The sequence below is a fragment of the Mycteria americana genome, chromosome 1 (genome assembly GCF_035582795.1).
Source record: "Mycteria americana isolate JAX WOST 10 ecotype Jacksonville Zoo and Gardens chromosome 1, USCA_MyAme_1.0, whole genome shotgun sequence".
Classification (NCBI taxonomy): domain Eukaryota; kingdom Metazoa; phylum Chordata; class Aves; order Ciconiiformes; family Ciconiidae; genus Mycteria; species Mycteria americana.
The window spans coordinates 151286781-151309152 of record NC_134365.1 but is presented as its reverse complement, the minus strand read 5'-3'; the positions used below and the strand labels follow the sequence as shown (position 1 = coordinate 151309152).

General features: G+C 40.3%; 1 protein-coding gene across 12 annotated transcripts in view; it reads right to left on the bottom strand.

Annotated features, from left to right (window-relative positions):
* Positions 1 to 5319: 5319 nt before the first annotated feature.
* LOC142420534 (interleukin-1 receptor type 1-like) overlaps positions 5320 to 22372 on the bottom strand; it is a 28926-nt gene continuing 11873 nt past the window's right edge. For 11 of the 12 annotated variants that reach the window (XM_075524595.1, XM_075524658.1, XM_075524630.1 and 8 more), the window contains 6 exons: positions 21689 to 21754; positions 16411 to 16531; positions 13242 to 13387; positions 11473 to 11616; positions 10256 to 10420; positions 7949 to 8769 (listed from right to left, as the gene is read on the bottom strand). In XM_075524595.1, the coding sequence (XP_075380710.1) occupies positions 8393 to 8769; positions 10256 to 10420; positions 11473 to 11616; positions 13242 to 13387; positions 16411 to 16531; positions 21689 to 21754 (1019 nt within the window). In that variant the 3' untranslated portion in view covers positions 7949 to 8392. Of the gene's footprint in view, positions 5605 to 7854; positions 8770 to 10255; positions 10421 to 11472; positions 11617 to 13241; positions 13388 to 16410; positions 16532 to 21688; positions 21755 to 22372 lie in introns of those variants that run through there. The other variant, XR_012778771.1, reaches the window with a different exon arrangement.

The window sequence follows — 22372 nt, the reverse complement described above, 5'->3', positions numbered from 1 at the left end:
TAATACAGCTATTGCCAGGAAGAGCTCTCAAAGGTTTTATTGCCTTTCTGCATGTCCCCAGAAGACTTAGCTGCCTCTACCTGCATTTCTTCCAGTTCCCAAAGCAATGAAGGTGCTATGTCATGCTAGAAAGGTGTCCAAACCACCCACGTTCATGCTCCACAACCTGATGAACTGCCACGAACTGTGACCTGCCTGTTCCTCAGCACGCTCGCCTTCCAAGAACATACAAGTATTGATTAACTTCCAGGCTGGCGATTTTCACATCAAATTTTCACTCTCCATTCATAACCAACATCATTTGACTAGGAAAGAGTAGCTGCTGACAAAAGCACCAAATAAAGAATAACTGGGTAACAGCTGGGTTCCTGGGCTCTGAATTTGAAAATGAATATGCTTCTAAACACACAAAACATAAAACTATTAACAGATTGTTAATAATTCTATTATAACTTCATATTTTAGAAAGGATTACTATAATTGAAGAAAACCATTTTCTTGGGTGTTTCAATTCAACATTCCTCATAAATACAGATAATCATCATGTCCCACTTCTGGATTTAGATAAAGAAATGATAGAAAATCCATAAATTGCACCACTTTGTTACACAAAAGACTGAAAAGTAGACCGACTAATAACTTTTACATAAATGTTATATTGTTTTCCCAAGCAATTATATGTGATTTTGCATAAAGTAATTCCCTCCACGCCTTTTACAGTCCTATCAGTTAGTACAAGATCCTCTCTCAGTCTCAGAAACCTTTTGTCTTTAAGCGGCTTACATTCCTAAATGCAATAACAATTAATTATTAAAACATGGACAGATAATACAAATAAAGAACTTAATTCAAAATCTATAATATTCCTTCTCAAGAATGCAGAAAGTAATTTTGCTTGTAACAATATAGTTCCTTTCACATTAAGACATCTCTGAAAACTTTTTTCTTTATTTTCCACTTTCTGTATCATAGATAACTGCTGGTTTTTGCCTAAGATGTGCCAACAAGCCTGCTACAAACTCTGCGAAGCCAGAGCAGTCCATCAAGACACGGCATGTGGGAAAGGGTACTGGGGCTCAGTGATGTGCCCCAGATGCACTGAGCAGCCTTCGCTTCTTAGAGCCATTCTAGCCAAGGGAAGTATCGCTTTATCACCCACATTTGTGTGGATATACGTACATAAAATTAAGGTGTCCTTTTTAAATGTAATTTAGAAAGTGAAGAGGGGCAGAGAAAATAACTGAGCATATCTAAACAACCAGAGATACTAAAGTGTGATATACAAAGTCCCCTGTTACATAAACGCCACCTTTGTCTTTTACAGTAGGATGCATTTACTACTTAAGCAGAAGCTGAAAAGAAAATGGCTTTAGTTTCAATTTAATCACAAAGCCTTTAAATAATTAAAAATATTTTAGTTACACTACTGTTTATAAACAGATCATACAATTATTCACTTCCCCTCCTGTCCCTGTTTCGACTTCTAAACATTACAAAATAAATCCCACAATTAAAAATTAAGTAGGGGCAGTCACAGTAATGTCTTATACCCTATATCAGTGAATGGGCAAAGTATTCTTTCTCATCTCTGAAACAGTACTGATAAGGACACACAATATTCAAGCTTGTCAGTGTTGGTATCACTTGATCATAATAAAATCCATTGTGATAACAGAAGCTAGCAGTATTTTTAAGTACTAAGACATTTAAACATATTTTGTTACAGCTTGTCATGTAATGAAAATAAAACCATTGAGTAAGCATTCTGGTGTGTCATGTTTACATTATTTCATCCTTGTTTCCTAAATACTATCTTGTCTTCCAATGAAATCAGTGCACAAGGTTAGGGAAGTAGCACTGCATTCAAAAGCAAGTTCCCTGCTGTCTGATGTACCAACACAAGACAAGCAATGTTATAAAAAAGAATAATTACCATTCCTGCCATCCTCCCCTCCCTCTCACATCTTCATTTTTCTGGTTTCACTACTTTTTTTTGTTTTCTATCATGTAAGAAACTTCAGACAAAAGAAGAAAAACAGGATCAGGTATAAGTTGGGACAAACCACTTGTACCCACTGAAAAACCAAATCCTACAATGAAACCAGTCTGCAGAGCAGGCAGGTGCAGAAGTAGTGCAGCACTCTCCTTTGCACCGCTCCGCATCCATGCGCCAGAGCCACTGTGCAAGCTGCACGAGCCTGTGCAAGACTCGAGCTGGCGGGTGGCAAGGAGAAGCTGGCCAGGTTGCTTGTCCTTGCTGGTCTGTCAGTCGGAGCCTACAGACCCCTGGCATCAGTAGAATGATGGTCTTTATATCAGGGTTATCTTCTCTGGGCTGCTGATGACTGGAAGGTGTTTTGGATAAGTCTGCTAGTCATCCATCACATTCATTTGAAGCTTACCATGTAAGTCTATCAAATGCCAGATTGGGAGTTAAGAGAGCTCCAGCTCCCAAGGAATCTCCAGGAAGCTGCATGCTCACAAAATGGGACACAAACCTCCTGTATGCAATTAAATGCTCATAAGAGAGTCATCACCTTCTTCCTGGCTTTCTAAAAAAGCAGGAGAACAATAGAGAACTTGCCAGGAATAAAAATAAATAAAATTACCTTTAATTTAAAAAGCTTTGCTGGAACCCTAACTTTGCTCAAACATCTCTCACCATAGAGCTAGCTTAATTCTTAAGGCAGTTAGAGATGCTCATCTCTGACAGGTACCAGCCACAGCAAAATTAACCTTGTTAAAATCAGAACAGAAGGCTCCACCAGTGTTTGGGAACAGAAACACAAAAGTATTCCTGAATTACCACCACAAAATCCATTTGAGTTTTGGGTAGAACTGCTTTTGTTGGTTTTGGGGGGTTGGATTTTTTTTTTTGGTTGGTTGGTTTTGTTTTCTTGCATTTAGGAACAAAATCCAAATCAGAGGGAAAGAGACATTCCTTCCTGTGTGACACTTGCACAGGGTCCCTAGCCTGCACCTGGAAGAACAAACCAAAGCAGCTTCTCCCAGGGATGCGCTCTGAACTGGCTCCCTCTCAGCACAGGTATTTGGCTTCTACTTCTGTACCAAGCCAGGCTAAAGTTCGTTTGACAATGAGACACTTCACTACCTGTCAGGATGCCATGGGGGCTGGCAGCTCCCTCCCAGGCAGGGTCCATCCCAGTGTCCCCAGCAAGGAAGCAGGGTGGGCTAGAATGGGGCTCCTGGGCCCAAGGTGGGGTTGATGAGGGCCAGTAAGGCTTATTAGCAGCCTCGGGGCCCTGATGTTTATAGACAATCAGTAAGAAGAGACTGCCCCTTCTCTGCAAACACTAAACATGAATTATGCAGTGCCTTGTTCTAATCATCTCCCTATATATTTTTAGAGAGTGCAAGTATCCAGTTCATGGGAACAAAACTGAACAAGAATTTTAAAAAGAGCAAGCAGAAAACTACAGGAAAAGGTATGTAGGTGCTGAAGAGTATCTTTAATACTCTTGCAAGACAAACATTCAAACAATGAATGCACACAACCCAAAATACAATAAACAAAATTTGTAAATTTTACATCATAAGCATCATAACCTCTTTTTAACATCCTATTCCTGAGTTAATTTTACATGCAGAAATTAGACTGATTCTCTGGATGTCTGCTTTAATGTCCTCCTGAAGCAAAATGGTTCTTTTTTTTTTCCACCCCTCTTTCTTTCTCTTGCTTCATCCAGGGGCTTAGGGTTTGGTTAACTTGCTTCCCTTTAAGTTCGTTACCAGTGATGACATCCAAGAACTACATTAGCTTTACTCACCTCACATGGAGATCTTCTTTATTCTCCTTACTGAATGGAAAGCTTTGCTTGCAATGGCTTTGAGGAGGATGGGACTAAACTAATGTAGAAGACTTGAAAAGCTGACATGGGTGGGCTTTGTCACACTACTGGCCACATTCCTACTGTTCCTCTAGTCCAGGCAGGAAACCTGGTCAGGCTGGCTTCAGCTCTCGCAGTAAAACATGCTGAGTCCAGTTACCAGGGAACAGCGATTTTCTCTGACTTGACTCTTCCCACCGCAATCTTTTAATCTCTAAGTAAGCAGACTTAGTTCAAAGGTGCTGTGTCTTGGAAGAGGTGGGGAATGAAAAGCACCTTAGCAGAAGCAAATCGTCCACCACCTCCTGTTTAAAAAGAATTTGTGCTATGCTGCTGTCAGGATGGAAGTGATGCTTATAGTGATCCTCTTCCTAAGGGGAAGCAACAAATGCATAGGACCTTCAAACACACACTAATTTACAGCCTGAACCCTTGCCTGGGTTTTAGACAGATGTATAGTATAGATTAGGCCTGAAAAAAAGCAAAAGCATTATCAATACAGGTCTTGAAAATACTTCACATGAAAATGCTGATACAGTCTAAATATAGAATTCTACTTACTGCTGCTGGTTATTACAGAAGTTAACAAAAGTTATTTGATTCTGAAAAAAACTACCGTGAGAGTAGGTATATAAAAACTCATTTCAGAAGAACTCCTCTAATGGCTTTCTTACCTGCTTATCTATCTTGCATGAAAAAACAAGCCCAGGATTAAACTAGCAAGTAAACAGAGCTGGCGTTACTTGTACTAGAAAAAGGGTCAGAAATGGTATTCAGTAACAGCTTTCAAGAAGCTCAAAAAAATTAGAATGCAAAAACTATAGACCAAATTTAAAACTCCTACTTTTTATAAGCTCCTTTTACCTATTAGGATTTCAAATGATTCTGTAAACCCTACACTAAGCACATTAGCCTCTCTGAAATCAACGTGAGGTCTCGCGCGAGACCAGCCCCTACAGCCCCACTGCCAAGGCTCTGGCTTTCCTGGAGCCGATTAGAGAGTCAGGGCTTGCCCAGGGAGACAAGCAGAGAAGGCTCCTCTCCGCTACTGCTGAGAAGCCCTTCATATTTCCTCTATTTGAGGTCTCCTGCATTTCCCCCAGCTCTTGAGGAGCTGCAGCAGAAGGTTGCTCAGTGGGGCACCGCTGGGGACTGTGCTGGTCCCACAGAGCGAGGGCAGCAGCCTTGGGGCTGCTCTAGCTTCACCTCACTGCAAGGAGAGTACAGGACAGAGCAGAGCCAAGCTCACAGCTCCCATTTGCCCAGGCAGGGCGAGGCGGTTAGTGCTAATGTTGTGCCAAGACCGAATTAGCACAATGGTTAATGAGACCCTTTCCCCCCCGCCACAGCAGCCTGAATGAAGATCTAATATAGCAGTCTTGTTTAAGACACTTCAAGTCAAGACTGCTGCTTGCCGTTGTTCATTCTCAGCATGCTTTAGTGGAGGAATGAGGAAAAAAGACAGCAGTGCTGTAAGAAAAAACATATGTAGTGCCTTTATTGAATTAAAAAATGGACCTTTCTTCAAGGTTCCTTTACATAACACACATAAAAACTTTAGCATCATTTGTATAAATATATCAAAAGGAACGAGTATTTTTTAAAAAACAGTATTTTGGCTCAGTAAAATAACTTTCCTATCCCTAGAGGTAGGGATAACAAGTAGCAGTTTTTCATTCAATCTCTTCCAGTCAGCAAAATAATTCAGGAGGCCTGAGGTCACTGGAACTCTGTTGGCTGGCCTGCATACTGCGAGCTGTCAAGGTGGAAGTGCAAAGTCAGTATTACACCCTAGTCCTCAGAGTACAAATACCATACTTCCAGTGTCTAGTCTTCACATTTGATATGGGCATCTTCACAGAAGAGTTCTGTAGCCAAACTTTACAGCTTCTGTCCTACGAAATTCTTCTGTCAATGTCAACCGTAACAATTAGCCTTGCTCAGACAGATCTCAAGGCTCTTTTACCCTACAACAGGCTGTCACTGAACACACACCATATTTAAAAGCAGACTGTGTGCAACAGCTAAGTGAACGTGGCACTTCCTGACCAGAACTGATCCTCCCTTGACACTTCTGTCTTGACTAAAACACAGAATGAGAACAGAATATAAGCATGTGCATTGGTCTATACATACATGACATTCATCAGTAAAACACTCCAGGTACCATGACAGTTTGAAATAGTCTGATGTTTCAAATGCACTTTTTTCCCTCCTATCCTGAAATGAAGAGATTCTTATTCCATTCTGGCCAAACACACACTCAACTCACAAAGCTCAGAAGGCACTGTCTCTCAGAAGCATAGTTTCAAGTTTCCAGCATACACCGAGGTAACTAAAGCACTTTAGGTGGGAGAGGAACCTACTTCCACTGGTTTTGTCACTTATCAGGCAGAACACAAGGGTCACACCATCCCACATTCACTGGGCAGTTCTTCCGTGGGACAACACCTCATGCTATCAGTTTTGTTTGGTTGAGGATGGAGGCATAAGATGATAAATGCTTGAGCCATGAAAGAAGAAAAAGCCAACACTGCAGTGTCAACACGAGGAGACAAATTCTGAAGGATGAAGAACATAAGTTTTTTTCAGCTTAAAAAGTGGAGATATCAAAGGACCAACTCAAAGGGAAAATTTCTGCCTAATACTGTATTAGCAACAGCCTTCAAGGACAGCTTGGAAAGTGACGGATTTTGACACAATAGTTAAGTTGCTTGTTCCAAGATAAGGGAGCTCCATGGGAAAAGATAGGCTGGAGTTTGAATGGGAGGAGAGCAAAAGGTGGTGCAAGAGAGAAGCTGATAGGACACACATAAGAATTCAGAGTTGCAAGCACTAGTTAGTTAAAGGCAGTAACAGTCAAATCCTGAAGCTTCCATATACAACTAGATCTCATAACTTAAAAATATAACTGTCAAGGACAAACTGAAAAGCACAGGCAATTTGGCTCTCACGTCTCCTGCTCCTGTAAAATTCATAGCTATAAACATGGCATTAAACAGATTTGAAAATTTTTAAAAATCAATCAAATCAATTCAATCAAATCAATTCCCTCCCCTCTCAAAAAAACAATTGATCATTACAAACTACATCATGGCCTCCAAATAAGTCAAACATAACTTCAGAGTTAACAATTGTGGCATGCATAATATTGTAAAAAAAAAAAAAAAAAAAAAAAAAAAGAAAAAGGATTCAACATGCACAGTAAGTTTTAACAACTTCCTTTCCCAAACAGCTGTTTGGAAGCTGCAACTCCAGCCCCAATTCATCCAGCCCCAGCCGAATTCAGTACACAGTCACCTCAGATTCCTCACATCACCAGAGCAGAGGGAAAGGGAAAAGCAAGCAGCTGCAGAGGGTAACACAGGGCATCCCTCTCTCTCACTTTAAGGAGTACTGGGCAACAGTGCTATTTTAGCTCTATTTTCGAAACACATCTGCCAAAAAGCATGGTTCCACCACCTCTTTTCTTCTCCCATTGTACTCTGAACCCTCCAGGAACCAGGTAAACTCACTAATCTGGGAGAAAACTACCCCAAGGAACAAAACGATTTCTGCGACATTAGTCTGTTCAGCCAGCTTCAGCTTTCAGAGCTGACAAATGCTAGAGCCAGCACCCTGGCTGGGAACAGGAGCAAAGACCTGCTCTCCTTCAGCAACAGCAACCCACAAGAAGTGGGTGCCCTGAAGCCCCTTGATCTGGTCCTTAAGGTAAGGCGGATGAAGCCAACCATCCTGTACTCCCCATGAGACAGTCTGTGTCATTAGCTAATTGTTCCACTTGGGTAAAATAAGAATATATTAAGCCACTTAACTGGAAAAAAAAAATCCTCTGGAGATTAATTTTTTTGACTCACTACAGCATTACAATGATATTTTTACTATGTCTGCATGTGATCAGTGACTAAAAATGGTAGGTTTTTTTAAATGTAAAAACGATCAGGGAAGAGCATGTATGCTTTGTCAGGTTCAATAGCACTTTTGGGGGGCTAGGATTGTCTCTTACCTTTTCTCTTGGACGATAACACACTGATGCAGTAACAGAGGGATTTATCTTTCAGCAAACTGAACAAGGCAAATAATGAACTTGTAACAAAGAAAAGTTTTGTGTCATTTCATTAAAAAAATTGAAACAAAAACATTTACTGGCATCAGTCATGCCTATTACATAATAATTATAGTTCCCTTCATATTCAACCTTTAATTGCAAAAAACAAGTTTTCTGGGTTTTTTGATAGCTTTTTTTCGCCTTCCATTTTTAATACCAAAAGAATTCCATCAAATCACAGTGCAATTCCTGGAAAAGTCCTGATGTACTTCCTACGTGGTTTCCATGTCATCACTGTGCTACTGACAACATTTCAAGGCGTTCCGTTGATCCAGCCAGCAGAAAAAATGATTCACATCTGTAGACAAAGTTGCAGTACCTTCAATCCAGAAAATTTGGATAAGATTGTCTGCACCAGATACATGTGACCTTCAATCAATCCATCACCAACTACATGAACTGAATTGGTCATTAAGTGTCATTTTTCTTTTGTTATTTAAGGAGAATTAAAGTCTTTTGGTAACAAATGCAATCCTGATGAAGATCTTTTTTTTCTGGATGGCATGTGGTAGCGCACTTTCTTCCAGAATCTGGTACTTGCTGAGTGAGACCTTTCCGAGAAGTCCCCTTTCCACCGAATAGCCCCATGCTTTTGCTTAATGTATTTGATGGATTCTGGCATGGTTGCATAGTCTTGTATTTTTTCAAGTTCGATGAGAATTACTTTAATGCCATCTTGGATAAGAGCATTATACATGGCTAGCTGCTTTTCAGACACATCTTCTAGAATACTGTAACAGGAGGGTTCTGGTACTAAAACAATTATCACTCTTCTACTTTGATGGATTTTTTCATCAGCAACGCTGATCACAGCTGTAGAGAAAAAGGTTGTGCAAAATTAAGGCTGTGTGTTTCTATTTTTTGTTATCAACATGTTGCAGCTGGTTCATTCACTGTTTGATATTTGAGCCAACACACTTTACCTCACAAATAGGGACAGGATAAGAGCATGCAAGCAGTTACACTGGATTAGCCAACAAGAAGAGATTTGGCCAACGCAATACAATCTGACCCCATCAGACTGCATGTCTATTCTTGTTTTGCATAAACAGAGAAGAGCTACCAACTATCTACTAATCTTGCTAATGCCCTTTTATTACCATCATAGGTGCAACTGCAAAAAAGCAAGTTCCAAAACCATAGGCCTAGAAAAAACTATGAACTTTTTCCTTAAATGGCTTGTTCTGATATGCTTAACTGCTTTTTGTTACATGTAAGTGGAAGAGAAAGCAAAGAATCCTCCCTTCAATGGCATTCCAGACAATTAATTCTAAAACAGCAAAATATGGTAAATACCACACAAAAACCATACGGGTTAACCCTGAGAACAGACATTTTTTCAAGCTGGAAAAATAAAGCAGCACTTTAGATTCTACTTCTCAGGGAAGCCTGCCTTCTCAAACCACTACCAAAAGCCTTCAGATGTAAAAAAGTCATGAACCACCTCATGTAGGTTTGTTCACACCCAATTTTTTTTTCCAACAAAAACTTCTATTTAAGGCCTACTCTGAAAATTTATTCAGTTTCAGTATTATCTTTTTAAAGTCATAAGACTAGGAAGGATTCAGAAGACTTTCATAATTTTACCTCACATAAGCAGTCAGTGGGACAGACTTTGCAATTTTCAGTGTCTGATGCTAGAAATTTAAGTTTGATGTGCATATGCACACAGAGGAAACCTCCACAAGGATTTTAAAGCGTTGCAAGGAAGGCAATGCTTTGTAAGAACTTTCACTAGGGACAAGTAGTCTTTGATACAGCTGATTGCTCCTGACAACTTAGTGTTGCTTTGTATTCTTTTTTTTCCCCACCTGCACTGTCTAAGCATCCATTACAGCCTTTATTGCATCCCACTGGTTTGACAGCAATTCTCAAGAGCAAATAAAAATGAAACAGTAGAGAGGTCAGCCTGTCAAATGGCACCTCAAAGCAACCAGCTCTTTTCACACCACTCACGAGACCTACTTTGCCATGTTTCCTGCCATTAGTCATCATTCATAACCACAATATCAACTCCTCTTCCCCTCAGCATCCTTCCATCTCCAGATGTCTAGGCTAGCCAGACACTGAAAATACCTGGAAGAGCTAAATAATGACAAGGGAAAGGCCGAGACAAACAGACTTCATGGGAGCACCCAGTGCTGTATTTCTCATTCTCTATCAGAGAGAAAAAGAAAATCATCGCTCATTCAATGGTGGGAGATATTTAGAATCACATCTGACTGACTGCCTGTTTCTGAGTTGTATTTGCAGCTGCCAATGAGAAAACTTGAGTGTAATTTGTCTTCAGATAGCTTACCTTCTCCTGGTAAATCATCCCTCCCAAATATGAAGAGGTTATATCCACACTGTCTTTCTAAAACCTCTGGCAGTATCTTCAGAGCAAAAATATCTGATGAATACAAGCAGGTCTCTCTGTTCTTTGGATATAGAACGTAAGCATCATAGATCTTCCCATCTGAAACTAAAGAGTGAGCAGTAGAAATAATATAAAAATGGATTCTAAAGACAAAAGCAAGCAAACAAACAAAAAACCTCTAAACTCTGTTTTTTCCCCACTTGAATCATTGTTTTAGGTCCTAATCCTGCTATTACCTAAGCATGTATAATTATACTAAGCCTGATTATTTGTAGAATCAGGCCTTCTAGAGTTCAGTATGCTGGATCTGAATAGGCAAGAGACCTGCAAAATTAAGTAGGTTTGAATATTCTTTTTTGAACTCTAAATAAGAAAAATGTTATCACTGAATTATCTGGAAAATAGCAGTTCCAGCAGTACAACTGAATATTTAGAATTCCAGCTGCCATATAACTCATAGGTCATTTTTGTAACCTGGAGTTTCAAAACACAGCAACCACTTAGACATGAAAAAACAAAATATTTGGCAAATTTCAAGGTCTGAATTGTATTAGATATTTTGGAACAAACTTTTCAAAAAGACCTAATTTAAAAGACTTCAAAGAAATCTAACAGAATACCTCTAATACCTCTAGAAGGTATTTACTATTTCTAGCCATGTACCTCCTCTCAGATCTTTGGAAATGACCCATACTTCAGCATACTCTCATAGACAGCACCCCAGCAACATTTTTCGGAGTGCCAGGAATTTACAAAAAGTAAAATAATCAGAACTGCCTTCAAATAGAAAACAAAAGAAAGTGAAATTTGTCCTCGTTTGTCTATGGAAAATAAAAAGCACCCAACAATTCCACTGTATTACTGCTTTCTGTAAGAACAGTACTTAAAAGAAATCTGAACAACTGCTGTCAGAACAGCATTCAAACCACTGAAGTGGGTCTTCAGGGAAAGGAATTATAGTACTGGATTCCTGGAAAGTTGCCTATTTTTGCCCTGTAGATGCTTTTGTTATCTGCACTAATTCTAAACATCCTAAAAACATGTTATCCTTGCAAAAATCCCAAGGAAGACCAATCATACTCGATGATGTTAACTCATTGCTTTGCAAGGGAAGGTGTAAGCTCATTACAACACACAGCACTGTTACACAAACGTACCTTTTTTACCCAGGAAAGGATGGCAGGAGTCCCGATACCAAAGCACAATATCAATTTTGAAGATCTTGTAGATAAAGAGAGTAAAAAATACTAAAAATATCAAAGAAACTCCTCCTCCAATTAAGTAGCCCTGAATGTTCCGAGCTGCAGTAGAGTGGAATAAGAAGAGAGAAAACAAACAAAACATAGTTATACACTAGAACCAGAGAAAGATAAGAGATGTTCAAAATTGTTTAGTCATTAAAATATTAAAAAAAAAAAAAAGAATGAATAGGACTTTCATGTATGCTTTCTCCAAATATTGTTATTTAACAAGCCTGCTTTTACCTTTCGGAGAAAAGATACCTTAGCAATGTGACAAATGAGGCTACTCTTCAGCTGAAACACCAAAATATTGACGTATATCCCAGTGCAGCAGTAAAGTGAGAATTCTTGTACAAAATTTTATCAGTCAGAAAGCAAGAAAGTCAGAGGTGGGGAAGTGATTTCCTGACCATGCTATTCTCCCCAGACCAACCAGCTTTCCATTGTCTCTAGCCTCTTGGAAGATCTGTCATTGAATCTACTAATTTACTGTCCTTAATAGATTTGCTGTCCTTAAAACAAAAAAAACACCCTCCACAAACTGCGTTTTTTAGTTCATGCATATTAAACCTGAGGTTAAATCTGAGGATTTAACCTCAGAAATCCTACCCTGACAATCTTTATGAAGAACCTATAGTTACATAACATGCTAGAGCTCAGATCCACTTGCAGTCAATTATTTGTTTACGATGTGGCCAGTTAAAGGTAAGTGAGAGTAACATTTGTCAAAGGATTGGCTCACAGTTGACAAAGCCAGCTCAATACAAGCTCAACAGACCAGAGGCTCTTCTGCAGCTAAATAAAAAAAAAAAATTAAAAAAGTTTTAAAAAGGGCACTTATCTGGTGATATGCTTTTCTGTGTATTTTTTTTTAAATAAAAATAATTAATTTCTTCAGCCTTGCATTTGAGTTTTTAAAGTTCACCTTACTTTTAAGTTCATCTACTAAAAAGAAAATTTCACGCTAGCCAGCAATAGGTCAAACTTATCCCTGTCTCTGAGCACAAGACTGGGGTCTCCAACAAGTGGCAGGATGCTCCCAATCAATATGCATGAGCCTATCTAGAAGGTGATAACACAGCACACGCATCAGTAATGGGAAGTTCATAACCTTTCCAAGCAAGCTATTTCATTCCTTCACTATCATCACTGTTATAGTTTCTCCTACTATATAAATAGGGGTTTTTTTCTTCTTTCTCCTCGCAATCTGAGCCCATTATTTGTTACTGAAGGATAGGACAACCAGGTCCACGTATACATTTATGTCCTTTTGATAGTCTGTTCCACATTTAGTTATGTCTTCCCCCCACTCTTTTAGAGAATGGGCCAATTTCACTGCTCTTCTAGACACACAATCTCCTCTGAGCCACATGCTTCTTTAAGTACAAGTGTGTAAAATGAAGCACAGTATTCCACTGAGGTCTCATACTTGCTTCAAATAAATTGGAGTCTTTCATTAATGTTTCCTAAAAACACTGAATGAGAGAAGACAAAGCAAATTAAAAGTACTATTTTCTTTAACTTTGCTAAGAATACAACAAAATATTCATAAAGAAAGGCGTTGAGCTGCATTGACCACTTTGCACAACAGTACATCACGCAGTTTAGCTCTAAGTAGGGTGTTGTCAAAATAACCGACAAGTAAGCATCATTGATCACTATTTTATCAACATGAGACCTCTTACCTGGGTGTTCCAATTTGATGTAGGCTGTAAATTGTTGAGAACCATATATGAAGTGACAGAAAAATTTATGAGCATAATCCTTTACTTTCACTTTTGAAATGTTAAATTTTGTTCCAGATATAGCAAGTCCATGAGGCATCCCCTCTCTGTCATTAAAAAAAGGTAAAAAGGAAACATCTGTAGAGAAACTGAAATATCAGTGCTTAATATGGGATAGATTCATCTATCCACAAATACAAGAACATTCGTTTTTTTACCTCTATAAACCTAAGAAGCCAGTGAAGCACAGTAAATATCATGCCTGTAACAAAGAGCTTCACGACCAGAGGTGACTTGGCATTGTCCATACACATTGGGTCATTGTTTTTTTTTTTGCTGGGTGGGACAGAGTGCACCATTAGCAGTTTTGCAGATGATACAAAACTCAAAGGGATGGCTGATACACCAGAAGGTCATGCTGCCATCCAGAGAAACTTTGACAGGCTGGAGAAATGGGCTGTCATGGAACCTCATGAAGGCCAAAGCAAAATGCAAATCCTGCACCTGAGGAGGAATAACCAGTCCCCAAGCATCCTGGACTGCATTAAGGAGAGTGCTGCCAGCAGGTTGGGGGAGATGATCCTTCCCCTCTGCTCAGCACTGGTGAGGTCACACCTGGAGTAGTGGGACCAATTCTGGGCTCCCCAGTACAAGAGATGTATGAATTTACTGGAGGAAGTCCAGGGCAGGGCCGTGGAAATGATTAAGGGAGTGGAGCATCTGTCATATGAGAGAGCATGGACTGTTCAGCCTGGAGAAGAGAAGGCTCGGGGGCAGGGAGGGAGTTGGATCTTATCAGGGTGTGTAAAAACCTGACGGGAGGGAGGGGAGAAGAGGGAGCCAGGCTCCTTTCAGTAGTGCCCACTGACAGGACAAGAGGCAATGAGCACAACTTGTAACACTTCCCCATCTGAAATTCCATCTGAACACTTTTTTACTGTCAGGGTTGTCAAACGCTGGAACAGGTTGCCCAGAGAAGTTGTGAAGTCTCCACCTGTGGAGATACTCAAAACTCAACTGGACATAGCCCTGAGCAACCTGCTCTATCTGACCCTGCTTGAGCAGGAGGGTTGGACTAGACAATCTCAAGAGGCCCCTTCCAACCTAAATGATCCTGTGAATTAAAGACTATTCAAACCAGTAATAATAATAAGAGTGTCAAGAGAAAAATCATCTTCCAGGATTGTTTATACTGATGATGAAGCAGAGGCCTTTCTAAGCATACTAACAGACTCCCCGAGCCCACATTGTCCACAGTCAATGGCGCCAACCAACTTGGGAAATAATGATGAAGAAAATTCACAAAAGCTGGGTGACCCTGGTGTCAAATGACAACAAACATGGTGATACTGCCTTTATGTCTGATATCTATTGTCACAAGAGGCTTGGAGATATAATATGCTATCCTGCTAAATACCATCCTGCTCTAAGGTAGGTTTACAAGTATAAGGTGGGAGGGACCGCAGTACAAAGGTACCTACAAACTGGCATCCTACCCTAGATACCAAAGTGACATGACCGTATGTACTTAAGGAGGAAAACTCATTTTGCAGAACACCCTGAAGAACCAGTTTCTATTACATATACAATTGCCAGCAACTTCTGTCATGGAATGCCAATACAAACCTCATCATTTTGCAACGTGTTCAGATTTGTTCAACTCAGTTTCAACTTTCCTCCCAGCAGAGGAAAGAGTTACCTCCTAGGTGTAAGCCCTCAAGTCCATAATGTTGGCCATGCCTTCAGTGTGCTTTCCTACTAGCAAATGTTCCACAAATTTAATTGCCGAGAAATTGCTACTATTTTTTTGAAATAAAATATTGTTATTGCAATTAGATTAATTTCTCTGATACTGGATAACTTACTTTGAACTATTAATCCTAATTAGAACTTGCACAGGATGTATTTTGCATATCTCCATCTCTGGCATGGAAAAATTATCAGGCAGGGCAGTGATTAGAAATGGAGATCACTTCTAAGCAAGCCAAAAATCTTAACAGAGAATTGCTTTAAGTTAAATATATTAAATGCTTTTCAGGAAGATGTGTTTAATAGCAGCACCAAGTTGGTTTCAGAAGAAGCTGCAGTTATAATAATTTTAAACATAGCTACACAGAGCTGCACATGTGTCTTAACTAGTGAAGCTGAGAAACTTCATGCCCTAAAGAATAATGGACTTAGTTGCGCCTTACGAGACCGTAAGATGGGGTCCTAATATTTATGGGCAAACAACCAAGTATACAGATCTATAATGAAAGTAATAATTCCCCCTAAAGGAACTTGGGGACAAAGTAGAACTAAGATTCCTTCTGGAGGCCAGACACAGATGAATGAAAAAGATCATTTTAAAAGCAGTCTGCAATCTAACTCTTTAACCGTATTTTGCACTGATGATGGCACTTCGTGGAGACGGCAATGCTTCTGCATGAGTGTGACCTGATCAGCCGAGAGGATTTTTTTTTCTTTCTTCTTTCCACTACATTTTAAGGGTTATATTTAACAGCAGTGATTGATAAAATGAGAAAGCAAACAGTACAACCACACTCTGCTACAGCATAGACCAGTCACTAAGTAAGAAAGGTCCTGCTCTCTCGAAAGAAACAGCTGGTTTTATCAGCCTAATTTGTGTTTAATTTTCCTGAACATAAAAAAAAACCCTAAATGTCCTGCAACAAGAGCTTCTGCTTTGTGTTCTTGAGAATTAGCAGCTGTATCTATACTTAGAAAAGGACCAACTTCACGAATAAAAATAAGTGGGGTGATTTTTTGTCTTGGAACAATCTATCCTTCCCATATTAATTAAGGCTTTAATCTATTAGCAAAAAGGATTGCATAAGAACAAATACATAAATAAGCCTTACAAAATTATATGTTTCACAACAGCATTATAAAAACCTACATGATTGCTTCATTACATTTGTATCAGATACATCACTATTTATAATAAAGTGTTTATTTTTTTTAAAACCAAGCAATAAGAATACAATGTACTTGATGCAGACTTCTAATCAGTCTTTCAATGACTACTGACATTTAACTACTAGTCAACTTTATGGTGAATTCACTGCAAATTACTGCAGATTACTTCACCTAGAAACACACTTACAATTCAATGTATAAGGATACTTACTCATAAAACTGTTCCCTGTAGGTGCTATCAAAGCTATCAACATCCTCACCATTAACTTGCCAGAATGGAATCAAGCCATTTATGCCAGTTGATATATTACATTCCATAACTACATGAGAGCCTACAAAAAACATTTAAATACGGCAATTGAAGGTCTTGTAACAGAAGCAGGATCAAGTGATTAGGGAACAGCTGGGAAAAGGAGGGATATCAAAAAACCCACTTACCTTATGAAAAGCAGAGTCCTTAAAACTCATCCATTTGTAATCTGCACTTGGGTGTATCCGATCTGGATATAAATTCCACCCTAAATGTAGGTGTCTAAATGTTCATGTCTACATGTGAGCTAGATGTCTAAGCTAGTAACAAGAGTTCAGCTCTGCTGGAGTCCACTCACATTAGACACCTGGACCTTTTATCAACTGTATGGCTCTCCAGACTCCACTGACTCCACTGAAAGATCTCATGGCTCAAATCAGTTGCATGTACACAGTATGGTGACACCTGAGATGCTCTCCAGCATCCAAGGCATCCATGTAGAGCTGGCAGATAGGACTCCAGAAAATCTTCAAGAAACCTGCACTGCTAGAGTAGCCAGACCACTCAAAACAGCACTAGACATCTATGTGTAGGCAACTGAATTGAGCCCCTGTTGATAATAGTATGAATTACGGCCCCTAGCTCATATGCAGATACCCATGTGTAGACAACTACACCCTGGAGCTGAATCCCATTCTTAGTGACCACGCATATCTTTACTCCAGATCAGAGTCTTTTGGCCAACACTGTCCACTGGGATGGCTTCTGAATACCTTCACACTCTGCTTCCAGAGCAAGCTCACCTGTCACTCAGCTCCTTTGCGACCAACACTCCAGACCCTACAGAATGCCTCAGTATTAAGAAAGCAAGCCAAGTTGCAGCGTTTATTTATTGCCAGTGTACCTCAGAGGGCTCCATTTACAGGAATGTAAGCAGCTTTCTTGGAGTCCTTTCCTTCTGTTTTTTACCCATGGAAGTTATGATTTGATAGGAGAAGGTGGGCTCTCAGTTCACCTATGTAAAGATCTCAGCATTTCATTTCCTAGAACCACATCAGATCTAGGTGCTTCCACCAAGGGATAGTCTCTATCAATAAAGTATGGAATAAACCTTTAGCTCACATGCAAAGCAGTTACTTGAACAAGAGTTCACATAGAAATCACAGACGCTCCCCAAACTCTTCCCTCCTGTCCTTCCACCATAATAATGATTTTTTTCTAAAGATGTGGTTCAGTGCATTGCACAGCTCTTCAAAAGGAAGAAAACCCCTTAAGTGTTCCATGCCCTCAATTTCTATACATTCATGAATGTACTGTTAAGTTTCTGCACAACCTTCTCCTGCCATTTCTCATTCAAAAATACAGGTTTTTCCAGGTTCTGCCCCACAGGCAGGCATTTAACAGGAGCAAAGGGTTTTTTTCCAGCATCCCATTAAAGGTACCAGACAAAGAATATTACTTTTGAATGTGTGGTGGGTTGACCCTAGCTGGATGCCAGGTACCCACCAAAGCCACTCTATCACTCCCCTCCTCAGTTAGGCAGGGGGGAGAAAATACGAAAGGCTCGTGGGTCGAGATAAAGACAGGGAGACATCACTCACCAATTACCATAACGGGCAAACCAGACTCGACTTGGGGAAAATTAATTTATTACCAATCAAATCAGAGTAGGATAATGAGAAATAAAACCAAATCTTAAAAACACCTTTCCCCCACCCCCCTTCTTTCCCAGGCTTAACTCTACTCCTGATTTTCTCCACCTCCTCCCCCCGAGCAGCCCAGGGGGACGGGGAATGGGGGCTGTGGTCAGTTCATCACACAGCTCTACCACTCCTTCCTCCTCAGGGGGAGGACTCCTCACACTCTCCCCCTGCTCCAGCATGGGGTCCCTCCCACGGGAGATAGTTCTCCACGAACTTCTCCAATGTGAGTCCTTCCCACGGGCTGCAGTTCTTCATGAACTGCTCCAGCGCAGGTCCCTTCTACGGGGTGCAGTCCTTCAGGAACAGACTGCTCCAGCATGGGCCCCCCATGGGGTCACAAGTCCTGCCAACAAACCTGCTCCAGCATGGGCTCTTCTCTCCATGGATCCACAGGTCCTGCCAGGAGCTTGCTCCAGCGCGGGCTTCCCACGGGGTCACAGCCTCCTTCGGGCATCCACCTGCTCCAGCATGGGGTCCTCCACGGGCTGCAGGTGGATATCTGCTCCACCGTGGACCTCCATGGGCTGCAGGGGGACAGCCTGCATCACCATGGTCTTCACCATGGGCTGCAGGGGAATCTCTGCTCCGGTGCCTGGAGCACCTCCTGCCCCTCCTTCTCCACTGATCTTGGTGTCTGCAGAGTTGTTTCTCTCACATTGTCTCACTCCTCTCTTCAGCTGCAATTGCTGTCATGCAGCCACTTTTTCCCCCTTCTTAACCATGTGCTGTCACGCAGGCACCTTTTCCCCTTTCTTAAATACGTTATCCCAGAGGCGCTACCACAGTCACTGATGGGATCAGCCTCGGCCAGCGGCAGGTCCGTCTTGGAGCCGGCTGGCACTGGCTCTATCAGACATAAGGGAAGCTTCTAGCAGCTTCTCACAGAAGCCACCCCTCTAGCCCCCCTGCTACCAAAACCTTGCCATGCAAACCCAGTACAGAAGTGCAGTGTCTTTTTTAAAAAACAAACAAACAAACAAAAACACAACAAAAAACTTCACCAACTTCCTTTAAAGGGTCCCCCTGTAGTAGGGAATCATTTGTAGTTATTCAGCAGCCACAAGAAACCGACTGTGTGGGTGAAGGCTTTGTGTCTCCTTTTAGTCTCATATGTGACTGCTTTCCTAATGTCTGTAAGGCAATCAAAGCTGGGTTTGTTCATCTTAGCTGGTCTAAGGCATCCAGTAATACATCAGCAACTTTTAATTAATGCAGTGTCCAAGCTATAACAAATATGGACCAAATGCTATTCTAAAATAAGGAGTCTAAACAAGTTGTCACAAAACACATCTTAATATAGGCTGAGAGTCACAGGCAGCCCCTGGACTAAGAATTGCTCTGTTCTCCATTTTCTCAGCAAGTACTATCAAGGATTAAGAAAATACTAAAGGATACCTTCAGTAAATTAAAGAGCCTTTTAAGGGCCTATGCAGAGCAGACTCCTTCTGAGTAGAGGCTGCATTGGTAAGAATTTTTCTGAATTAAATGCGAACTCATAACTAATTACCAGTCAGAACTGGGGATGATATTTACATGATATTTTAATGGGTGGGAGATGCAGTACATGGAAGTCCCACTGTAATATTACTTAATTTCTTCCACAGTTACAATAGCAAAGGAAAAGGAAAGTTTTCACACATAAAGATTAGGGTTGTGTGAGGTAAAAAAATGACTGTGGCAAGTCTCCCTATTTCAATCTAAGATCTGGTGAGCAAATTTCCTTATTAGTGGAAGAGCACAAATAAAGCTTTTCAGGCATGTAATTGTAATGAAGCCAGAGAAGATGTAATTACCAGAAAAGAAGAGGCTGCTGAGCCATTTCTGAGTATTTCCAACAGAATTAAATAACCATCTGAAGACTGCAGGACTGTAAGTCTATAAAATAACACTGTTTGTATCAGATCCTGAATATTCCCACTGTTTAAAACAAAGCTTTCTGGACTTTGGAGGAACATAATTTCTATTAAAGCTCATTCGTTATTCTGGTCAAAACCTACTGATCCTCAGAAGAACCTGGCAACTTCAGAATGAGATCTCAAGTTGTGAGGTCAAAAAGAAAAGAAAAAAACAAAACAAAACAACTGCAACAAACACACACACCCACCCCCTCCAAACAAACAAACAAAACCACAAAACCCACCAGTATTTCAGTGCTGCTCACTTTAGTTTAATACCATATACTTAAAGTTAGAATTTGGGCCACACAAAATGTTTCACATAATGTGAAAAGAAGCATGAAGCTTCAACATGAGAAAAGTGCACCTGATATATACAGTATTTACAAGCTCAACGTCAGAAGAAGCAGCAGCAAAAGTAGCTGTGTTATGTGGGACTACCATTAATGTGACGTACATAAGCGTAATCCACAATGCTCTGGCCTCAACTCCCGTATGGTGCCAGAGCCCCACCGCAACCTTTCCTCAGAGCTTCTCAAATGACCTAATTGGTAATAATCATTCCTCAAAAGATTACAAGACAGCTTAGATCCTGTACTAGGAAATTCTAGTAAATAGCCAATCACACATCTCCAAACTCAGTTAATGCTCTTTTTAAACAAATACTTCATTTGAAACAGTTCTCCTTGGTGCAAAACAAGGAAAAAAAGTTAAGAGTTCAAGCAGCTCCAAAACTCGTTCTTCTGGGCTACATCAGTAGAACACAACTCTGTCCAATATATGGTGCAATCTAAACATGTTTAGGTTTGCTTAGGAAAAGACTTGCATACCATATATTTGGCCCATAGAATCACAGAGTAATTGAGGTTGGAAGGGACTTTGGGAGGTCTCTAGTTCAATTCCCTGTTCAAAGCAGGGCCAGCTCTGAGTTCAGACCAGGCTGCTCAGAGCTTCATCCAGTCAGGTTCCGAAACCTCCAAGGACAGAGGCTGCACAGCTTCTCTGGGGAGCCTGCTGCACTGCCTGGCTGTCCTCACTGGGAAAAAGTTATTCCTTATATGCAGAATCTCTTGTTCAAGAAGTTTCTAAGATAAACAATACCTGGGATATCCATCAACTAGCAGCTCACTGTTTCACAAAAGATCAGTATCTGAAACCTTTAATACCCTAGAACAAGGAATAAAATCCAGGTTGTGGAGAGGGAAGGGAGACAGGAAACATACAGGAGGAGGAAAAACTACTGAACTGGTCAACTGTTAACTACCCTAACGTGTTACATATATGTAACCATACTTCCACAGATCCTGAGGATATGTCAAGACATAGACACTGAGAAGTGGTACAAAGGACAGATGGCAATAATAATAATAATAATTAATAAATAAATATATATATATATATATGCGCATCCCACCCGACACTGCTGGTCAAGAGACTCCAATCTTAGGCACACAGTTATTCTCCCTGCAAATTACTTGCGGGAATCATGTTCTGTCATCTGTTTTCCAGGTATCCTCAATCCATGTGCCTATCTCCCAGTCTTGCTGAAGTCAGTGGAACTGTTCACGTGTTGTTTCAGAAAGACCAGGAGGTTAATTGTTTTACTGAATGTTAATGACTTCTTGAACAGTCACTACTTACCAAGTTCTACTTCAATTGTATTGTTCCTCGGATAAATAAACTCTGGTCTCATCTGCCGTGGTGCTTCTAACAGAAAGAAAGAGAAAAATAAAGTCTCCAGGCAAGAAGAGTTCCACAACTTACTTCAACTGATAGTTTTACAATGGTTTGTTTTATTGTTTGGTACTATTTAGCTCCATACTTACTACCAGTTTCAAATTTACAACAGAAAATATCTCATGAGATTTGCTGCACTCTATCCAAATTATTCATTTTAGCTTCCAAGTTAACAAAAGGCTTTAGCTTATCTTAAAACTACTTTAAAAAAAAAAAAAACAAAACTCAAATTCACTGGCATAAGAGTAATACAAAACCAGAAAACAAAAACAAAAAATGCAATTAACTTTGTCAGAGATGGACACAGAAGAGAAAGAGGGATTACATCAACGACCTCCTAGATCAGGTGAATTTCTATTTAAGTAAAAGAGTAAACAAGCGCACACTTAAACTGGGCTGGAATTGTATTATTCTGCACGATATATAGACTCGTTGCTAACAATCCACTGTTCTTGCATCAAATTTTGATTTAATCGAAAAAGATGGACACTCTACCTCCAGCCACCTTTTCTGATAGGACTACTATCATGTTACTGGTCAGTTCATCAGCAACATTGCCTACAAGGACACAATCACAACGTTCACAGC